This window comes from Aspergillus fijiensis (genome assembly GCF_003184825.1).
Source record: "Aspergillus fijiensis CBS 313.89 unplaced genomic scaffold BO72scaffold_58, whole genome shotgun sequence".
Classification (NCBI taxonomy): domain Eukaryota; kingdom Fungi; phylum Ascomycota; class Eurotiomycetes; order Eurotiales; family Aspergillaceae; genus Aspergillus; species Aspergillus fijiensis.
Genome location: NW_024469034.1, coordinates 214319 through 234562, shown reverse-complemented (window position 1 = coordinate 234562; position 20244 = coordinate 214319). Strand labels below are relative to the sequence as shown.

Below are 20244 nucleotides of genomic sequence, written 5' to 3'. Positions count from 1 at the left end.
CTCCAACCCTTCTTTCCCACCATCGTTGCCCCCTCCGTCCTTTCCTTCCTTCGTATCTTATCAGAGAGACGGCTTGCCCGTCTCTCGTGCCCACCCTTTTCATCACAATGCGCTCTAGTATTGCCTGTGCTCGCTGTCGGCGGAGCAAGATCAAATGTGTGAACGCTGGCATTGACACAACTTGTCGCGCGTGTGAGTCCTCTGGCCGAGAATGTGTATATCCCGCCCCCGCAATCGGCATGGGCGGTGGTGCCGCGAAACGGGACCTTGCCGCCCTGGCGGAGGGCGAGGAGCGCAACGGCGATTGGGACAGCCCCAAGCGACAACGCTCGCGCAAGACCGTTGGTCTCTCTTCTACAGCTGCTAAAGATGCGTCCAGGATTGGTGCCGATGTGCTTGATGCATCAATCCTGACCAACAAAGTTTGGGATGCCGTCTTCGATCTTTTCCAATCCCACTTCGCGACTATGCTACCCTTCGTACATCCCGCATCTTTTATCGGCCAAGCGCGTCAGCTTTCCTCCAATTCCTCTAACCCCTCTCCACCGAACAACGCCGATGCGACACGCGATCCCGCGCAAAGTCCTCCTGCGACTAAATCAGATCTCAACCCGCTCATTCCCCTCGGTGTACTCGCTCTTACGGCACGTTTTCACCCTCAACTTGTCGCATACCACTCTCCATCGTCCCCTGGAAACCCCTCCAATCCTCTAGTTGCCTCCGAATATTATGCGACAGCGTTGCGCAGCCGGCTGGCCGGCGTTGATGGTGCTAGTCTGGCAGTGCCCGATTTGACGCGCGTACAAGCCTTGCTGATGCTGGCCTTGCATGAATGGGGAATGTGCCGTGGGAGGAGTGCTTGGCTATACGTGGGGATGGCCATTCGGCTTTCTCAAGCGATGGGTCTGCCCTTTGAGCTGGAGAATGAGATGCCGTTTCGTGAGGGGCCTCGATCTCCCGTTCTCAAAACGGAAGCCGACCTATTCGGGCTCCCCAGGCGTCCTGTCGAGCAACGGGAACAAACTTCCGACGATGTCATCGCCCAAGAGACGAAACGTCGTACCTTTTGGGCCTGTTTCATCCTCGACCGGTGTCTGAGCAGTGGCAAGTACCGCCCTCGCATGATTCGCGTCAAGGAGCTCGCCATCCAGCTCCCCAGTGATAACGCCTTTGCTTTTGGAGAACGTGTTCGAACGTCACGCTTGAGTGAGCCCGCAGTGCGTCGCCCCACAAGTTTCGGTGCTCAGGGAGTTCAGATTCCCAGCATTCGACAAAGCTTAGGAGGCTTAGGAGACGACCGAATGCCGAGTGCTGGTCCGGGAGATGCAAAAGCGTGGTCTCCTATCTCCCGTCGGAAAGACTCGAGTGAGGATGAGATCGATCGCTGGGAAGTCGGTGCTGAAGAGTCCGTCCACAGTCGAATTATCCGTATAATTCGCATCTGGGGCAGCATCGCCAAATGGTCGTGTGCTGGGGGGAGAAGGTATGTCTGCGCTCATTCCCTTAGCACGATTTATTCTGACCGTGAGTAGAACTGAGCAATGGCCTCCGTGGCACCCTGAGTCACGCTTTTCGAAGCTTCGAGCAATGCTGAGCGAATTCCAGGATGGGTTGTCCCGCAATCTTCAGTACTCTCCTCGCAACACCGACACCCACATCATGTACAAGAATAACACTCTCGCTCCTTACACTGTCATGCATGTGGTCCACTTCCTGTCGGTGATTGTTCTTCACCGTGCTTACATCCCCTTCCTCCCGGTACGATGCACCGAACCTGTCGGACCGTTGGATGAGCCGCTCTTTCCAATGGAAAAGGCCGGACTTGCTGATGGGTTCTGGCGTGAAAGTGCTCGGGTGTTGTTCAGCGCGGCCCGACAAATGATGGACCTGGTCGTGACTTGCCAGGATCGAGGAGTGCTGGTAGAAAACCCTCTCGTGGGGTTCGCAGTGTACAATGCTGTCTTCATCGGGATTTACGCTGCTCATTTTCCGCACATGGACCCAGATGGGGTACTGGCCTCGAAGAATATGAGCGATCGAAACACGCAGGGACAAGCGCAAGCCCGGAAAGCACTTGATGTCCTGCGTGAGATGCGACCTCGCCTCAAGATGGCGCGTGGCTGGTTCCGCACTTTGAATCGGTTGCACACGTACTTCTCCAAGGTCAAACGTGACTTTCGGCGGCAATCGCGCAAATCGGACCCGGCTGACCCGGCCGATGCTCACGCCAATGGAATTCGCCCTGTACGTGAGGGCGGATCGGGCGGCGGTCTTGAGGAGTTCAAGCTTCTGGAGAAGTTGTTCCTTGATTTTGGTATTATCGAAGACCAACTTCCAGAGAGTGGCGCCGACGATGACGGTCTTGCTGCTGCGAGTGAACGGGCTACGATCCTTAGCGATGCAGGCAGTAATGCTGTCCGCAGCGAGACTGGAGACACTGGAGAGCCTCCCTTAGATGGCGCGGGGGGCAGACGTGAGTCTTGGGTCCCTATCAACAGCCCTGGTATGCCGCTGCCCGGACCCGACGGCGAACGTCGGCCTAGTCTTCCATTGCCACCTAATCGCTCCTTGCAATCTCAATCCCCTTACTCTCTCCCGTCTTTGCAACACCATCCGGATGGGTCGTTGTATAATTCGTCGTCCCCCAACCTTCCTTCGCTGGGACCGCCTGGACCATACGGCGTTCCGCCATCTACATCGACCCCGGCGTCTTCGCAGTACAATGGTCCAGGAGCAGCTTCCAACCGCCTGCAGCCGTTGAATTCCTGGCTCAATCGCACTCAGCCACCTCCTCCTTATTCTCAATCACTTCCTCCGATCAATGCGGCAGCGTCATCACATGGATTGCCATTGTTGCCCCCTCCTGGCTCAGTCGGCCACCCTGGCGCCTCCCCGCCAGTGACCGTGGATGGACTGGAAGTTGTTAACACTAATAGCTTGTGGTCAACGAGCTTGGGTGGAGACGATGTACTTGCCTTTCTAGAGGGGTGCGAGTATGATCAACTACCAGCCACAGTTTCTCCAGAGAGTACCCCGACTGGGTGGCTCACCACCGTGTGGACCGAGTTTGCCCGCTGAATTCATTGATTGATTATAAGCCTTGTTCGTTTCTTTTTCCTTTGTCTCTTTCGATTTCGATGTTTCTTTTTTTTTGTTTTTCCCCACGATGGAGCATTTTTTGGGCTGTATTATTACGCTATATGCGCGGCTGCTGTGCTGTATGATTATGTATGCGCGCTTCGGCGGACTGACGAGACCACGCAATGCTTTGGGATTGACGCGATATTTATTTGAGGGTTGAAAACCTCTTGGGGTAAACCCATCAGAGGGATCTGCAGGTCGCATTTCTTGTTTCTGTCTTCTTTCTGGTTCCTGGTTTCAGCAGCATTGGAATTTGCAATGGCGCAAATGTTGTCTGTGGAGTGACACGACACTGATGGGAATGAAATGGCTTGACAAGGGGTTTTCATGCAAGTTGATTTTGACGAGCGTGGCGTCCGGTTCGGTTGGGGGGGGTTATCTTATTTTGGATGGACCGGAGGCATATCAGTTCCAGCAATCTATGACGATTACCTTGATCATTTGTATCTTCTTGTTTGTTCTTACGATGCACCTAGCTTGTAGAGGAAAGAAGGACACGAGATGCCGCTGGCAAACTAGCGTGTCGCTCGGACTGTCTCAATGGCGGAATTGTTGTAGGGATGCCACAGCGTGGCGCATGGCGTGAGGACTCTGAGGAGGGTACCCAACAGCCCACCATCAACACACGTACGAGGCATTTACTGTCGGACCATCTTGTCTGTTGAAGCCACTCCAGCAGAGGACATCCTAGACCTTTCAATTGATTTCCCCCTTGGAATTGTACGGTATCCATGGCAGGTGCAGCACAGCCAACCATACAGCGCAAGTTCAGGATCCGGAAGCAGATACACGTAACGCATCACTCGGAGGCTTGCTTTATCTTCGAGCCAGGCTCATAAGTGATCACCATGCTTACTCCCAAGGAAAGAGTTATTGGGTTGAATTGCGCCGGCAAGCGCAAGGGTGCATCGAAACCTCCAGGCCTTACTCTCCCACTTCCTCCCCTTTTTGCGCTGACGAAATGGCCGGATTTCGTGTATCGGTGGTCCATGGTCTTGCATGGCTAGAAGAGATCGGTCCTCTTGAGTGCTAATAAACCGGTGAAATGTTCGCCTCAGAATCAGATCGGAGAGAATCGTGGGGAGGAATTGTATCCATGAGCTCGAGACACCGTCTGGGTTTTGAAGGACCTGCGAGACTAGACTTCTTGGAGGTACAGTACGCAACGCTGTGAAAACGGCAGACTGTGCTGTTTTTCAGCAGAAATCATAGGATCCTGTTGACTACGATAACTCGAGAACAAGGACGAGGATGAGAAGTCAAAACAAGCTTCAATTCCCACACCAACGGATCGCAACTCTAACGTGTCCCCCAGAACCTTAAATCAATATGATGGAACCCCCAAGCAAACTAAGTTAACCAACAAGGCGCAGACATGCATGCATAGTGGAGTCCAAGAAACCTGCCAAACCCGAGCTGCTGATTAAAAACTCAATGGACAGACAGCTGATCGGGGAGAACCGTGGACCGTAGTGTACACCGGAGAACTGCTTTAGTGATAGCCCCAGTGACCATCCCTCCCCCCCCCCTCTCCCCCGATAAGCTCTCGCTAAACTGCGGGTTGATCTAGACGTTCGATCTTGAGCCACTTCACCAGCCCTTCTGGAGGGGACGTATTAACTAGATAACCGCTGTGGGAACGCATCCAGGCAGACTATCAACCTCGAGTCCTTGATTATCGTGTTAACCTCCGAGAGGATTTCTTTCGTGGCTGTTCGGTCTGGGTCGACCGCCGAGACGGTGGCCGCTATGCCCCCGAGTCTTCCGAGGAATGATCTAGCTTTGCCTAGGGTATCTGGTCTTCTGGTTAGACGATTATCTATGCTTAGGACAAAAACATCGTCCAAGAGAGAGTAAACTGACCAAGTGCCTTCCTCAGAGTGTAGTCTTTGTGGACACGGCGAAAGATCGTCTCGGTCTGGATCAATTCGGGCATCGCTGCGGGGGCGATGATCTTCGTTTTGAGCTGGTCGCAATCGAGACCGATATCTAAGGCACGAGTATAGTCAGCCATCCGTTGTCCGTACTCAAAGGGCATAGATCCAGAAGAAGGAGGAGGAGGAGGAGGCGAACCGGAAGATTCATAATATGATCGCAATTCTTCGAGCAATGCAGCAGCGGATACCCCGATGGGTATTGTTGGGGTACTTGCTGTGGCCGTCTCAATCAGATCCCCCATCAGCGCTGCAAAGTATACCGCCATGGGAAGTCTCCAGGCTGGGTTCTCGAACAAGCCCACAATTTCGCGGAGCGCCTGCATGCAATCATGCGGTACGGCAGGGTGAGTCTGCCTGCGTGTCGCCAACACCCGGCGCAGGCGAAGGACCTCGTTCGCCCATAGCGGTCTCTGCTGGGGGAGCTGGATATCCGCGAATGCGGGCTGGATGCGCCGGAGCCGGTTGCCCTCACAGAGGGACTGCGCATTGATCACCTGGCATCTGCCCTCGATCTGCAGCGCGCCCTGCGACAGATATTCGCCAAAGTAGAGTTTCGCATCGCGGAATTCCTTCAGCTTTGCCAGACTGTCGCCTTGTGGGTTCGGATCATTCTCGAGGAAGGCATTGAGCAAGTCCAGGTCACGGATGAAAGTTCCGCGAGGGAACTCGGTGGTGTCGATCACGTAGAGGTTGATTTCGTCCAGAGGCGAACCGTCGCGGTAGCTCCAGCGGCGGAAGTAGATGTACTGTAGCGCAAAGAGCAGGGAACTGGTCCATGAAACGAAGGGGTCGTTGGGGGGCTCCTTCCACCAGAGATGGTCATTCAGAAGGGCGGCGATGCGATCTCGTTTCTTGCCTTCATTCAGGTTGGAGAAGATGTCTTCCCCGTGAGGGAGGGTGCTCTTGGGACGGACCCATGTGCTGCTCGTTTGGGCGCTAGTCTTCGCTGATGCCACGCGAAAGAGATAGGTTGGGGTCTCTGAGAGAGAGCTGCAAGTTGCTTTGAGGTCGGCTGGAGGGTTGAAGCAGAGAGGTTGGAATTGCGGATTGATGTTGAAGTCTTGAAAGGACTCAATGATGGTTTCGAAAGTCATGTTTGCGGATGAGCGTGGGTGATCTTGATCGGTCGATGCTGGATAACTTGGATGATCCTCAGAGTGTGCACTGGAGTGGAAGTAGGAGAAGGAAGTTTCCGCGACATCAGTCTGGCTTTTATAAGTTTCTTCCCCTTGACCTTCTATCCTTTCTTCTTGGAACATCGATTGAACCCAAAGGACAAGGCAACAGTAGTTGAACCCTGTTATGGCACATGGCGCAAGTGTTGCCTGCGGGGGCTATACTTGAAAGACCATCCATTGGTATGGGTGTCTTCCCAAAGCTAAGTGAAGTGAAAGCCTGCAAGGCTCAAGGCTGGCGCACAAACACTACAAGGCTGCGCTGCTGACTGCTAGACATGGTTATGTGTTGGTGAACGCACTGCAACTTCCTAACTGTGCCACACTGTGGCTTGTTGGCGCCTGCACCAAGCAGTCTGAGTCCTGAATTTGATCCACAAAACACACATTCTCTTGGTCATAGGAGCAATTAAAAGATAGTCTGCAAATACCGGTGAGATCTAGAGAGCCTGAACGATCTTCGCGACTATCAACGGCCATGTTGCACTTTCGTAGGACTGTCGACCCTAGGAGAGGTAGATACCATGTGGGAGGCGTCTGAGACAGTCACAGTGGGATTAAGGGTTAAAGTGACACGCCAACGCTTCAAGAGATGATAAGAGTTCATTGCTCACCTTTGCAAGCAAAGTGATCTTGAGAGTGTGGCGGTGTTGGGTGCTTGTGAATGCGATGCGGATTTCTGCCTCTGACTGTGCGGGTTGTGAACCACGCTAGAATTGTCCCTCCAATAATTCTAGCCTCCTGAAAGCCGCCTTGAGCAGGTTCATGTGCTGAGGACAACAGTCAGGTGAGGAAAGCATTACTTGCAGCCTTCAAGGCCTTGGTAGATCGTGAAATCAAGGGTTGTGTGCACTGTACACTAGGCATCGCCTCGACGACGATTATAAGGCTCCTAGCACTTCATTGTCCATCTTCTCTCGAATGCTTCGTTCCTACTATATACGTGGAGGCACATTGAGCTGCATTGATTAGGTTGCGTGCAATACCAGAAGCATAGCAACGGCTGTCCTGTGCTTTAGGCGCAAGACGTGAAAAAGTCCATCTCATGGCAGTCATAATAAATAGAATAAGAATGGAATAAATTACAAAGAGAAAGTCCTTCGTTATCAATAATTTTGGTATCCTACCACATCAAGTGTGGACATCGACAATCGCTCCCCCGCTCCTGCGACAGGATCGACTTGCACTAGATCTGTCACCATAGCCCGTTAGCGATGTGATACATGGTAGAGGACACGAGGTAACGGCGGGATGTATCCCATCGATCAACACTCAGAGAACTAGTATCCTTCTTCCTCGCCTTGCTGGTAGACGTGTCGCGATCGCGTCGGATCTTTGCGCATCTGTTGGCCGGACCCCGTAAAGCCCACTGCCCGAGTCAGTCATTGAAACGCACTCCACATTGTAGGAAGTGGGAGAAGAGCATACCTCGAGCATTCAATCCGTCTCCTGTTCGAAACATGCTCTCCTTCTTGCGTCCGAGTTTCCCTTTGCTGGCAAAATCCTTCCATTTCATCTTGCCCGCCTCCAGCTCCTTGTTGGCCTTCACCTTGCGGGCGGCCTTGGTAGGCCGTGCGGATCCCTCGCTCACCTTGGTCGGCTCTTGACGCGCCTGGTTGGCCAACGCAGGGTTGATGTCCGCCGCCGCAGAAATCACGCTCGAGTGGGATGGCTGGGGTGCCGGTGATTGGGAAGAAGAATTGCCTGAGCCTGCATCAGCCTTGCGCTTACGCGAGTCATTGCTGGAAATTGGCCGAATGTCCTTGGAAGTCAGAGATTCCACCGTCCCGTACGACTTGAACGAAACGAGGTAGACGGGGTTGCTCGAGGAGCCGGTGATGGAGGTGATGCGCGCGGGATAGAACGAGTTATCGCCCGATACCCAGCGCGCAAGAACGTTTTCATTGACGGAGAAGGACGACTGGTAGGTTGGTGCCGGTTCATCGGGCTGCTCAGCGGTCGGTTTGCGATAGTTGCTCTGTGTGCTATAACTGTCCTTCGCTCCTTTGTCCTTCGCCGCGGCTGATTGGGGTACTGCTGGTGGCGCTGGCGGTTTCAGTTCGGCGATGGATGTTTCGGTAAGATTTATAAGTTCTTCCAGCTCAGTTTTGAGACTTTGCAATTCTGTGTTGTCTGGGTCTACCTGCAAACTCGATTGGACGGTTTCAAGCTGATGATGGTCAGATCCAGTGGAGGGTGGTAAAAATGCGGCGGTCGTACCTGAAGCTTGAACTCCTTGACCTCAGCCTCCAGGGCTGCTATTTCCGACATATTTCTGAAGAACGTTGATATGAGTCTGAAGAAAGAGGGTATGGACAAGAGAAGAAGTATGAGGAGAGGCGGTCTATTGATGGTCAAACCAAGACAGGCTGGGCTGAATCGCGAAGTTGCAGATAAGAAGTCGCGTTGGGATAAGATAGCGTGGCGGAGCCCCACTGTGGCTAGTCACTCACGTGATTTCTAACTACACCGCCACATGGTTGAAGCGGAAGGTCGGCTGAGTCCGACAGTAAACGTGGACTCGTTCATGCTGCTTATCGCTGACAGACTGCACACGTCAATGAATGCAGAAACACGAGGTCATGTCGTGACGGTCAACACCATCCTGTCCTATGTACTATGAAACACTGCACCCAATACCCAAGCTTCATCGGGGCCATTGCGGCCATGCACAAACGCCAGACTCCATCAGGGCAATCCACCCACTACGGGTCGAGGCTTAGTTGGCGTCCGTTCCATCGGTAGTCGATCCTCACGTCATTCATTTTCGGGACCTTTGCAAACCGATGGGGAGGGTAATTGGCTCCTGCAGGGTCAAGATGGATCCGCCAATAACTCCAATCATTCAACACCATCTTCTACGGCGAAAGTGATAATGCAGGATGGGTCTAGTCGCTGGAAGATGGCGTTTTTGCTATACTTAGCATAACGCCAACCCGCGCTTCCTCCCTCGTGCCTGGGGTTTTATCGATCAACCCATGGATGGTGAACTTAGGAGAGCCTGTTTCCTCCATCCCCACGGTTTACCCCGGTTGTCCGGGTGGCACTGGACCGAGATGAGCAGTTCCGGCGAGATGAGATTTGAGTTTCCCAGCTGCCTCATCTTGACCTCTTTTTGATCTATGAGTATTTACGAGCGCTGCTCGCTGCTCTCGGCGTTTCTCGAAATGGTCCACCGTAACAGAGCCTCATTGATTCATCTCCATAGAAGAATGTGCGATCCGAGGCACCCGAGTGGTACGAGAGCCCCGATGATCGGAAGACGCAGATACATACATTCCGCGATTGTACAAATACGGTCCGTAGCAGCATTCATCACGGGGAATTTTGTTGTGGCGCGAGATGAGTCACTCTTGTTGAACCAAATAGATTGTCTAGTTGGAAACTTAGGGCGTGGTTTGCACTTTGCAGTAACTAGGGGATGGTTGAGTGCAACGGTGCAACGGTAGTAAGCACGGAGGAAGCCGCGTGTATCCCCGATAGGCAGTTTCTTCATATCAGTGCTGAATGAGTGAAACCAATCAATCAACGTGGAAGAGAATGGGCGAAGAGAGAAAAAAAAGACTCAAAGGATCGTCAGCCTCGATTTATAAGCAGGCGAGACCTTCTCAAGGGTTTTTAGGCACTTTACCTTTATTGGTTGAATTGCCTCCCCCGCTTTTCCTGTGCACCAATGACCATCCACATATGGGTTCACCGCCCTCTGCCGCCTTAGGCAGCGACTCGCCCCCCTCCTCAATCTCCGTCCCTCCGCCCTCTCCATTCCATCATCTTTCTTCTTTCATCCAATTTATCCAATTTACTCAGTATTCCCTCAACTTGCAGACTCACCACTTCCCCTTCAGTTCCCCGAACTACGCCTTTCTTGTCTTAGGTCCTTAAGTCCTCCAGCGATCCAGGCAGCGAATCATTCCCCCATGATCCTGAAACCGTCTTCGCCTTAGTGTCCTTTCGCCTGCCTCGCCCACCCACCCCCCACCCCCCTCCCTCCCTCTACGCTTCTCTTCCATCTTCCATCCTTTCATTGTCAGTCCACCGGCTTGCATCATCATTTTCTTTCCTTATTCCACACTTTCTCCGAGCCCCTCTTCTCCTCCTGACCTATCCCCAACCCCGGTGGTACCTTCGGCCATTCGTCAGCCTTTGTTGCGGCTTGTGCACTCGCTTGCTAGTTGCTTCGATACGGCTCCTGGTCAAGAACGTCCCTGATCCTTTCTTACCTCTCGGAATCCCAGCAAGGCTCTTCCACTGAGGACTTCTGCATCACTTCAATTACCTTGATCATTAATACCTCTCGAACAAGTCTTCGCAGAGTTCAGCTTCGGTGATATTGGCCTCTTTACCATAAACGAGTCTCTCATTCCTCTTCCGGGTCCTATCATTCAGGAGCCCCGTCGATCACCCCATTTAGCCTCTGGGGTCAACATCGATACAACGAACGGGCGGGAAGCCCGGCCCTGATAGCTCAACGAACAGTCGAATCGAAATTCTTGACAAGACACTTGATCCTATCAGCTTCGTATACGAGACGCTATAGCGTAGCTATCAGATCACCGATTCTTTCCAGTTAGCCTAATCATATTCTCGCTTCGAAAACGCGTCCTTCCAGCACCACCCGTATCCTCCTTTCACAATGGCCGACTACAACTCCCTCTATCAACACAGCTTGTACCTCTCCCCCGACCAGCAAGACCTTCTTCTGGCCGCGCTTTCTTCCAACAATCCTCCGCCCAAACAGCAAGCCAACAACCAAATCAAGAGATCAACTTCAGAGCCAGACTCCACCCCCGGTAATGCATCCTCGAGCAGTTACAATGTATCGCCTGGGTTTGACATCACCCAACCCAACTCCGGTACCTTGGGCTATGGTGATGACGAAAGTCCTTTCCTCGACTTCAATCCAGAGCTTGACTTTGACTTTCAAGGTACGGAGAATTTGATCGGTGATTTGCCCGAAGGACTTTCTCTGCCGGACGAACATGAAGCAGGCGAGAAGAGAAAGGACATGGACGGCCCTGCCGAAGAAAATGAAGGCGCTGGCAAGAAACGAAGGGAGAGTGATGACAAGACAGCCAAGAAGCCGGGAAGAAAGCCATTGACTTCGGAACCCACCTCGGTACGTTTTGTCTGCGCTGTTCGTAGTAATCTACCCTTCCATCCCTGTACTAATTCCTTTATAGAAGCGTAAAGCACAGAATCGCGCAGCTCAACGGGCATTCCGTGAGCGTAAGGAGAAGCATTTGAAGGATCTTGAAACAAAGGTGGATGAATTGCAAAAGGCATCGGATGATGCGAACCAGGAAAATGGTTTGCTTCGCGCCCAGATTGAGCGTCTGCAGGTTGAACTCAAAGAGTACCGGAAACGTCTTTCATGGGTTACCAGCACAAACGGGCTCTCGGCTATGAACGCTATCCCTGGAGCCTACTCCAAGGGAAATTACACTGGTCTTCAGAACAATGATTTCATGTTCGACTTCCCCAAATTTGGCGACCTTCCAGGTGCTCATATCTTCAACAATGGTCAATGGGGCAAGAACCAACAGAACAACAAGCTCAAGAACGACGTCAATTCACGAAGCGAGTCCCGTGTCCCTGGTGTTCTGAGTCGAGACTCATTGAATGGAATCAAGACCAATGGATCTGCGACGAATACGCCTAGCCCTATGTCACAGTCTAACGGTGAACGCTTGGCTTCCAAGAGTACTACGCCCAAGCTTCCAATGACCCACAATACTCAGCATGCACCTTCTGTACAAGATGTTTCAAATTCTGATTCTCCGTCTTCCTCGTCCGACTCTCACCAAAGCCAGTTCCTCTCTTCCAGCGGCACCTCTCCTGAACCATCTGTCAACTCGCCCGCAATCAAGCACCACACTGACCACAGTAACTGTACTTATAATGGAATCAACGGCGAGGAGTCCTTTTGCGCACAGCTCGGTATGGCTTGTGGCAATATCAAAAATCCTATCCCGGCGGTTAGGCACAGCAGTGTCAGCGTTGCGAACACGCCCAGTCAACCTGAGCAGGGTTCGGCAGAAACTGCTCCCGAGCCCGCTCTTGAGATTCTGGCTCAGCAGAATGGTGGGCAATTTGACCCGGTATTGTTCGGAGATTGGCGCGAACCACAAGACGCAATATTGTCACAAGACTTTGGCACTTTCTTCGACGATGCATTCCCGTTGCCGGATTTGGGTAGTCCTTCGCACAACTTCAGCGAATTGGCCGGTCAACAGCAGCAGCAACAGCAACAGCAACAGCAACAGCCTAAGAGGAGTCTGATTGACGAGATCGACAGCAAGCTGGACGAAGATGAGGTGGTTCCTGGGGAAGACAAGACACAGATGATGAGTTGCACCAAGATATGGTACGTTCTTTCATCGCGTGACATGAATCAAGGTATACTAACACAGTCTAGGGATCGCCTGCAATCCATGGAGAAATTCCGCAATGGCGAACTCGATGTCGACAACCTCTGCTCAGAGCTGCGCATGAAGGCTCGGTGTTCCGAGGGCGGCGTGGTCGTCAATCAGCAAGATGTCGAAGACATCATGGGACGTGCCAAGTAGTTCATACAAATCACCATCGATCTATCGACAAGGAACTTCCAACGCCGTCGCTACCGATTCCGACACCATCGTTATGCGTTTCAGATACCCACCCTTTTAAATACAATCACCATACTACCGCTATTGATGTCGTTATGACCCCAGGGAAAACATTTTGGATCACGGGAGCTCTTCATTCTGAAGAGCCAGCCCACAATATGTGAACGAAGACCAAATTCAGCCGGTATAATTCAACCAGCTCTATATTCTATTGTTTTCTCCGACAAATTATGTACACACATACTACAATATACCATCCACACTCATTGCCTACTTCCTCTTTCTCTATTCTGTCATTGTTATTCATCTCTCTGCACACTGACATGATCACGGGAGGCGTGCTTCTGTTAATTCATTGATAATCTCCGTATCCCCTGGAGCTTGCGGGGAGATATTGTACATCACCACCATCGCTTTTGGAGTCTGAATTCTGTACCTGATTCCTCGAACTCTCAATGTGCTCGATGTGCTCGATGTGCTCGATTTGCTTGCTTTTCACTTGGATCGAGAAAGAAACTCCTTCCTCTCTTTGTTCTGCTTGCACTCACACAAACACTGAATCAGCGCTTCTTGATTAGGTATCTTGTTCTTGCCGGACGTCGGAGGTCTTTTTTCCATCAACAATGGGAATGGATTGGATTGATTATCAGGCACTGCGGCGCATCTGCGTTCTGCGTTAATAAGAGGTAGGCGGCTAGGGGGGAAATTGATGGGTTCGAGCTTTGGGTTTCAATCCTGTTGGTGTTTTGTCTTTCACGCCTGTTCCATCGCTCTTTATATCATTTTATATCAGTAATCAGAGCCAGTACTATGAAATCCATTACATCTCTACCTATAGTCACGGGTTGAGTAATCGCGATCTCAGCTGTAGATGCAGTGCGTTCCCTGTTCTTCGAGTTTCGAGGTTTGCACCAAGGCCTCTCTCGCCCAAGAATACCAAATATATTCTATCACCAAAACCAGCAAATCCGCCCAGCAAAGAGCCTAAAACTACGAACTATGTGGTACGCAACATAATTATATGCCACATCCCTAGCCCTGCATTTACTCAGCACTACACCAATCCATGAATAAATCCAAGACCCAAAATGAAGTTACTAGGGTATCGATATTGGGTAACGTCTCCCGATAGAGAAAACAGAGAAATTTAAAGTACAAAAAAAAAAAAGAAAAAGAAATAAGTTAAAGAAAAACATGACCGCTCAGCTCTCTCTCCTTTCTCGACTCGAAATCTCTTCTTCTTTCCCACCCCCTATTTTTTGGGTTTCCATAGTGCCCTCTCCCCTCGTCTCTTCCTAATCTCAGGAGAATCCTTCTCTCATCCACCCACCCATAGTTTCCATATCTTGACAACCTCCTCTTGCCTCGCCCGCACGACCGGTGGAGCTGCTGCTCCCCATATCTTTTACCCCAACCGTGGCTTCTGTACCAACGAATAACATAAACTCCTTAGCTCCCGATGGTTTTCCAGAATCTCGATTTGAGACGGGCCGGACATAGACTGATCTATTAGTGGAACAATCCTACCATCGTTGCACGGTAAATGTCTACATGGAAAAAGAAGAAAGAACGAGAGAAAAAAAATCAGTGAAGATTCAAACGCATCTCGCTCAAAGAGGTAATGGAATAAAAGGGTAGTGGAAAAAGTAGATAAGGGAAGAGAAAAGAGGACATCATTTTTGCAGATAAGAAATATCCTGCACAAAAGAAGATTAAAGTATCAAGCGAAGACCGTGCAAGATTCGTAGGGAACATGGTGGGTGATGATTTGAGGGTAGGACGGATGCTAGAGACAGATGAGCATGATGAGAGAGTAAGGAAGAGAGGTAAGGAGCACGGATAGAAAAAAAAAGGGTAGAAAAAGCTTTCGACACAGAATGAGGAAGACGACGGAGAAGGCGAGATGAAATCAATAGATGCGACGACAATTACACCTCAAGCGTCACCCCCAGCTGCGGCAACAGGCTTGTTATCCCCAGCCGAAGACTCGGACGGGCCACCCTTGTTGAAGCCACCACGACCGCCGCGGCCGCCGCGACCGCCTCGATCGCCCCGGCCCCGGCCTCGTCCGCCAAATCCACGGCCCCGGTTGGTCTCACTGTCGCTGGCACCACCGCTCTGGTATCCGCGCTGAGAGGAGCTGGCACCGCCGCGGTTGCTGCTCTGCCATGTGCCGGCATTGCCACGGTGGCTGCCGCGATCCTCGAAGAACTTGATGTTGGGCTTGCGGGGCTGACCAGGTGGGCTGGGCTTTTTGTGGTCCGCGGGCTGGCGCTCCAGCGCGGCCTTGGCCTCTTCAACAGTCGCAAAGGTCACAACGTGGTTGAACTTTCCCCACTTCTCCACTCGTACCATCTTGGCCCGGTCTTCCTCGGGGAAGAGATCGCGCACGGCTTGCTCGTTGTCGACGTTGGAGACGAAGAGACCGTTGCTTGCCTTCTTCTCGGGCTTAGGCAGGGGAGACTCAGACGGCTTTTCAGGCTGAGCGGTGCCGTTGGGCTCGGTGGCAGCGGCTCTCTCGGGGGAGGCCACGGAGGGCTGGCCGGCAGGAGCGCTAGGAGGCTGGGGAGTAGCAGGCTTGGGGATCACGGGAGCCGGAGAGGTGCGGGCGGGGGCGGTGGCAGAGGCCTTGGCCTGGGTGGGCTGAGGGGGTTGCTGTGCCGGGGCACCAGGACGTCCAGAAACTGGCTGCACCTGACCGAACTGAGGAGCAGCGCCGGGAATGCGGGGAGAGGCGACACTGGCGGGAGCACCAGCAGCAGGGACGGGGGCAGCTTGGGCAGGGGCCACAGGTTGGGGCTTTCCAGTGCGGTGAGCGAAGTTGAAACCCTGCGCGCGCATTTCGGTCGCAATGCGGCCGGCCTCAATCTCTAGCACGAGGAAGCCGAAAGCCGCATCCGCCAAGTTGAAATTCCACATGTTCTTGAACGCACTCTCGTCCACCTGGCCGGCCGCGTTGCCGGGAGCAGCAGGCCCACCAAAGGGATTGCCGCCGTTAGCAACAGTAGGCATCCGGTTGACCACCTCCAGGGCGTTGTCCAGCAGAGTCTTCTGGGCCTCGTTCTGGGAAATAGCCGTCTCAACCTCTCCACGGACAGTCTCCCATACGTCGTTGAATGATGCCTTGGAAGCAGCCAGCTTGCCGCGGTAGTGATCCAGCGAGGGGTTGACGGAAAACTCATTGTAAGACGAGCCGTAGCGGAAGTGCAGACCGGCGGAAATGGAGAAGTCGGCTTTGAGGGTGACGGATAGTTGATTCAGCATGCCCTCACGGGCGGGAGAGGCATGCGTGACGAAAACGCGGGTCTCAGACGGGTCATACACACGGTTGGCCGTGTCGATCAACTCGCCCATTTGCAAGAGGGTCGTCCACATAGTACCTTGACCGCCCGCAATCGTAGTCTTGCCCTCGCCATTGTCGAATAGCTTGTGCATCACGACAGCGCCACCCAGACCCAACAGACGCAGCTTGACGCCACCGATGTCTAGCAGTCGCGAGTTGGCCTCATCGATGATGTGCAGGTTGTTGACCTTGTACTCCCCCGAGCGGAACTTCTCCAACACGCGGACATCTTCACAGGCGCCCCAGACCGTGTACACCGGAACATCGAGAGTCAGCCGCTTGTCCAGCAGCATGGAGAGTTCTGAAAGGGGAAGCTGGTCGGGGGTGAATCGTTGCTTGATCGACTGCTGGGGAGGGGTCTGGGCGATCGTCCGCTTCACATTCTCCGGTAGCAAAGGTGAGTATTGGGCCACGTGCTTCAAAGTCCTAAAGTTGATAGCCCAATCGGTCAGTGGGAACCGATCCGATCACATGTGTTGCATGCATCGAGGCCGCATTCAAGACGAACGAAGACACTCCATTGAAGCACCGGAAATCACTCACTTATCCGCAATGCGCTCCAGCGAGGTATCATCGTAGAAACCAAAGTCACCAGTGTGGATAATGTGGTCCGCACGGGCCTGTCTAGCCAGTTCATTCAGAGACTTGAGATTTCCTACGTCACGGAAAAAGCAAAACAAAGTTCCTCCAAATCAGCGATCGTGTTTTCTGGGTGCGACCGACCCATCGGAGGTCTATCCGGGGCACATACCTCGAACATCAGCGATACACAGGACTCTGACGGGACCATTTTGCAAGACGCGGCCATTGTTGGGGAGAAGAGGGGTGGCGCCGGGGACAGGGCCAGAAGTGACAGCGCCGTTGGGAAGCGGATAGCCTTGAGGACCAAAGTTGTGAGGAGGACGGGGCTAGAGAGAGAGGTCGAAGATCAGTCAGTGAGCTGCAAAAGCTATACCTCAAGCGAGCGCGTGCGGAGGATCGCCAAACGCATGGATGGAGAAAAGGATAGAGGGGAGGAAGCAGCCATGACGTTGAGCATGAGCAGCTAAGCTGAAGAGGCGATCAGGCAAGACGTACAGAAGCCATGGGGGAGAATCTAATGACGGGGAGGGGGAGCGACGGAGAATCAAGGGTGAGGAAATTGAAGAAAGCAGAAAGAGGCTGTAAAAGACAGGCAGCAAGAGAAGAAGGAGATGATGGGGAGAGAGACACAAAGCAGAAGAAGAGTGGGAATGGGGAGCAAGTGAGGGAAGAAGATGGGGGGATTCTGGGAGGAGAACAGCAACAGCCAGCAAGCAGTGAGTGGTTGAAGCAACGGACACCCAAGAGAGGTTTGGTTTGACGGGTTTGCCGTCTTTGGCAACACAACGACATCCCCGCTTAGGTAAGCATCCACCAGGGGCAGCTCTTTTTCTCTCCATGCTCTACTAGCCAAATAATCCAATTAATCCAAATAAAGGGCGCAAGGGATTGACGGTCAAATAAGACACGCACACTCTAACTTAGCTGTACCACTAAATGAACAAAGGAGCTTGTGCAGTATTCAATTCAGACCGGCCAACCTGGCTGGTGGTGGAGGCAAACCACCCCCTTCTACACTGTAACACAAGACCTTGAAAAGCACCGACAGGCTACCAAATTACATTGCCTACATACATGCTCCTCGCTGGTACCTAATCTCAGAGCTCAGAGCTCAGAGACATTTGCTCATACTGACTTTCTTCCTCCAGGACTTCAAGTCTTCTATACACGGCCTGCTGCAGACAACGAGGACCCTGCAGTGCCAACAAAGCAAAATGTCCTCCCACTGTAGGCCGCGCTCGACACAAGACAGGGACCCCCGAGCGGCCTCCTTTGGCTGATGTGGCGATGTAGCGATCGGAAAACGGCCAGTGATGTTTGCCGTTGGTCATATATCTCCACAAGTCGTCAACAAACTCATCGCGGGTGGTGGAGTCCAACGTCCCAGCCAGCCACATGTTCCAGTCCGACTTGGCCCAGTCCTGTCGGTCATCCAAGGGTACACCATACTTGGCTCGGACCGATTTAAAGAAAGTATTCCCCATGTCATATGCGGCCTTGGGAAAGGTGCGTAGGCCTAACAACACATCAGGGTAGAGATTGTACGGAATCTTCCAGGAGGCCGGCTTTCCTGGGTACTGCAGCGCAAAGTGTGTCTTTTGCGCGTCCACCCCCAATCCCCGGGAGAACAGCAGCTCGGCTCTTTCGTCGCCAACACGCGAGTATTCGGAGAAGCCTGTCAGCTCCCCGAATGCCTTGATACCAACGGCAGCCTTGATCGCAAGGTTAGTCTCGTTGGCCAGAGGTCCAGCGGCATCGTTGGAAGACAACTGCTCAGCTATGTCGATGCCATTATCGACCAGATAATCTGCATAGCCCTGGAGAAGCTCGGTGTACTGGGACGCCCAGTCTGTATCTCCCGTGGCACGAACATAGGCGAGTACGAGAACCAATAGGTTCCCGCATTCCTCGATTGGCATTGGTTCTGCTTGTTTATTGTCGTGGCCAACTGCATTCGGGTAATGTGAGCCCATATCATGAATCACGTAAGACCGCCGCCAGCGTCCGGCGGCGAGGTACCTCATCATGGGCTCTAGCAGAAGTCGGATGTAGTTTGGGTCCAGAATATAGTAGATGGGGAAAGCAGGCATGATGACGTCCACCGTGTTGATGTTGCCATCGCTGGAAAGCTCTTTGATGAACGCTAACACATCTGTGATATTCAGCGTGTCATTAGGAATGGTGATCTCAATCCCTGCATAGGCCTGCCGACTCGACAAAGTCACAATGTCAGCGTATTTCTGCCCTGCAACGGCGGCCGCCTGTTTCGCCATCTCCAAATCAAGAGCGTGTGACTCTCGAAGAGCATCGGGGTAATCATTCAAGAAGTGCGCAACTGCTTGCTCTGTTCTGGGGTACAAGGCCCGGTGGTATCCTGTATAAGGCCTCCCTAGGTAGTTGATTGACTCTTCGCGCACATGCCCAACGGCAAAAGTCACTGACTGCGCGTTCACAAGAAATCCTAAGTCGTGAGCAACAGCAACAATACCCCCAGTCGTCAGGAATTGGTTGGCATTATCTAGCTTTCCAGTTCTCGCAAATTGGGACTGCACATCTTTTCGTTCTCCCGAGGCATATGAGAGGCTTGAGTCTAAGGTAGATTGAGAGGCTAGGACGGCTTCGCCCCAAGCTGCCATGTCACTTTCCTCGGAGTACGGAATCGCATTCTGCGATCGTAAGGAGTACACAGCAGTAGCATTCGCATAAAGAAAGCCACAAGACGTAGATTCTGACTTTCCTGTCCAGCTTTTGTCAATGCTCGAGTAGATCTGAACATTGTTGGATGACGCTCCAGAAATCGAGACTGTCAGATAGCCTGAAGGTAAGCTAGTCAGCACGCAGCCGACGAGTGTCATGCATAGAACCCGCCTTACTGAATGGTAGGGACTGGCGAAGGTAGTTAGAGGGCGAGATGGGTGAAAAGAAGTCTAGTGTAAGTATCACCGAGCCAGCAGTGAGAGTGAAGATGGAGTGTGTGGCAGTGTATTCTGCACTGCGAACAATAGCAGGGCGAATGAGTTTATCAGAGCCCTTGACGTTCATCAGACTATAAGCCTGGCCATCTACACGAGCCATAATGGACCAGGTAAGATTCTGGCCAGTCCAGAACTGTGGCTCGGCCTCAGGGAGTCTCCTGACTTGATCGCTCGGCATCCATGTTGATAGGTATGGGCTTCGCACTGCCAGTGGATAAGATGGAGGAAGAACAGGTTGATGGAGAACGCTGGCCTGCTTGTTGGGCGTAAGAACGGAGAGTACGGTGGTCAAAAGTGAGCTCAGACCTAGGTTGGTAGTGAAGTCCAGATACATTGTGTATTCGCAGTGAAGTGAAGAATACAATCCAAGGAAAGAAGCAGGAGGGAGGGAGGAAAGAGAGGAGGGGAAATCCGCTGGTGACGACGACTGGCCCGCCCTGACTGCTGATCACCAATTTTCATCCCATGAACACGCCACTTTTCGCC

At 52.6% G+C, this 20244-nt stretch overlaps 6 protein-coding genes across 6 annotated transcripts; 2 read left to right on the top strand and 4 right to left on the bottom strand.

The window, feature by feature from the left end:
• Positions 1-107: 107 nt before the first annotated feature.
• Positions 108-3078, top strand: BO72DRAFT_386869 (putative C6 transcription factor; the record flags this gene model as incomplete). Its single annotated transcript, XM_040941653.1, has 2 exons — positions 108-1483; positions 1530-3078. The coding sequence occupies 2 exons, from the start codon at positions 108-110 to the stop codon at positions 3076-3078; spliced, it is 2925 nt and encodes a 974-aa protein (XP_040797626.1).
• A 1679-nt stretch (positions 3079-4757) lies between these two features.
• Positions 4758-6172, bottom strand: BO72DRAFT_499938 (uncharacterized protein; the record flags this gene model as incomplete). Its single annotated transcript, XM_040948872.1, has 3 exons — positions 4758-4936; positions 5005-5130; positions 5215-6172. The coding sequence occupies 3 exons, from the start codon at positions 6170-6172 to the stop codon at positions 4758-4760; spliced, it is 1263 nt and encodes a 420-aa protein (XP_040797625.1).
• Positions 6173-7253: 1081 nt separating this feature from the next.
• Positions 7254-8800, bottom strand: BO72DRAFT_451623 (uncharacterized protein). Its single transcript, XM_040945532.1, has 3 exons — positions 8474-8800; positions 7682-8423; positions 7254-7622 (listed from the first exon to the last, which is right to left on the bottom strand). Exons 1-3 carry the CDS (start codon positions 8522-8524, stop codon positions 7534-7536), a joined length of 882 nt encoding a protein of 293 aa, XP_040797624.1. The 5' UTR covers positions 8525-8800; the 3' UTR covers positions 7254-7533.
• Positions 8801-9110: 310 nt separating this feature from the next.
• On the bottom strand, positions 9111-9800 carry BO72DRAFT_451622 (uncharacterized protein). The gene has a single exon (XM_040945531.1). It carries the CDS (start codon positions 9747-9749, stop codon positions 9450-9452), a length of 300 nt encoding a protein of 99 aa, XP_040797623.1. The 5' UTR covers positions 9750-9800; the 3' UTR covers positions 9111-9449.
• A 1086-nt stretch (positions 9801-10886) lies between these two features.
• Positions 10887-12819, top strand: yap1 (putative bZIP transcription factor AP-1/Yap1; the record flags this gene model as incomplete). The annotated part of the gene is made up of 3 exons (XM_040941646.1): positions 10887-11369; positions 11434-12617; positions 12669-12819. 3 exons carry the CDS (start codon positions 10887-10889, stop codon positions 12817-12819), a joined length of 1818 nt encoding a protein of 605 aa, XP_040797622.1.
• Positions 12820-14793: 1974 nt separating this feature from the next.
• Positions 14794-20092, bottom strand: BO72DRAFT_462019 (uncharacterized protein; the record flags this gene model as incomplete). The annotated part of the gene is made up of 7 exons (XM_040946548.1): positions 14794-16627; positions 16745-16856; positions 16953-17109; positions 17279-17362; positions 17858-17874; positions 17919-19598; positions 19657-20092. 7 exons carry the CDS (start codon positions 20090-20092, stop codon positions 14794-14796), a joined length of 4320 nt encoding a protein of 1439 aa, XP_040797621.1.
• Between the last annotated feature and the right edge of the window lie 152 nt (positions 20093-20244).

Coding starts and splice junctions, on each gene's coding strand:
- BO72DRAFT_451623 (XM_040945532.1), bottom strand. CDS start 8,524: ATGTCGGAAATAGCAGCCCTGGAGGCTGAGGTCAAGGAGTTCAAGCTT. Junction 8,424..8,473: donor TCAAGGAGTTCAAGCTTCAG/GTACGACCGCCG, acceptor GACCATCATCAG/CTTGAAACCGTCCAATCGAG. Junction 7,623..7,681: donor AGACGGATTGAATGCTCGAG/GTATGCTCTTCT, acceptor TGACTCGGGCAG/TGGGCTTTACGGGGTCCGGC.
- BO72DRAFT_451622 (XM_040945531.1), bottom strand. CDS start 9,749: ATGAAGAAACTGCCTATCGGGGATACACGCGGCTTCCTCCGTGCTTAC.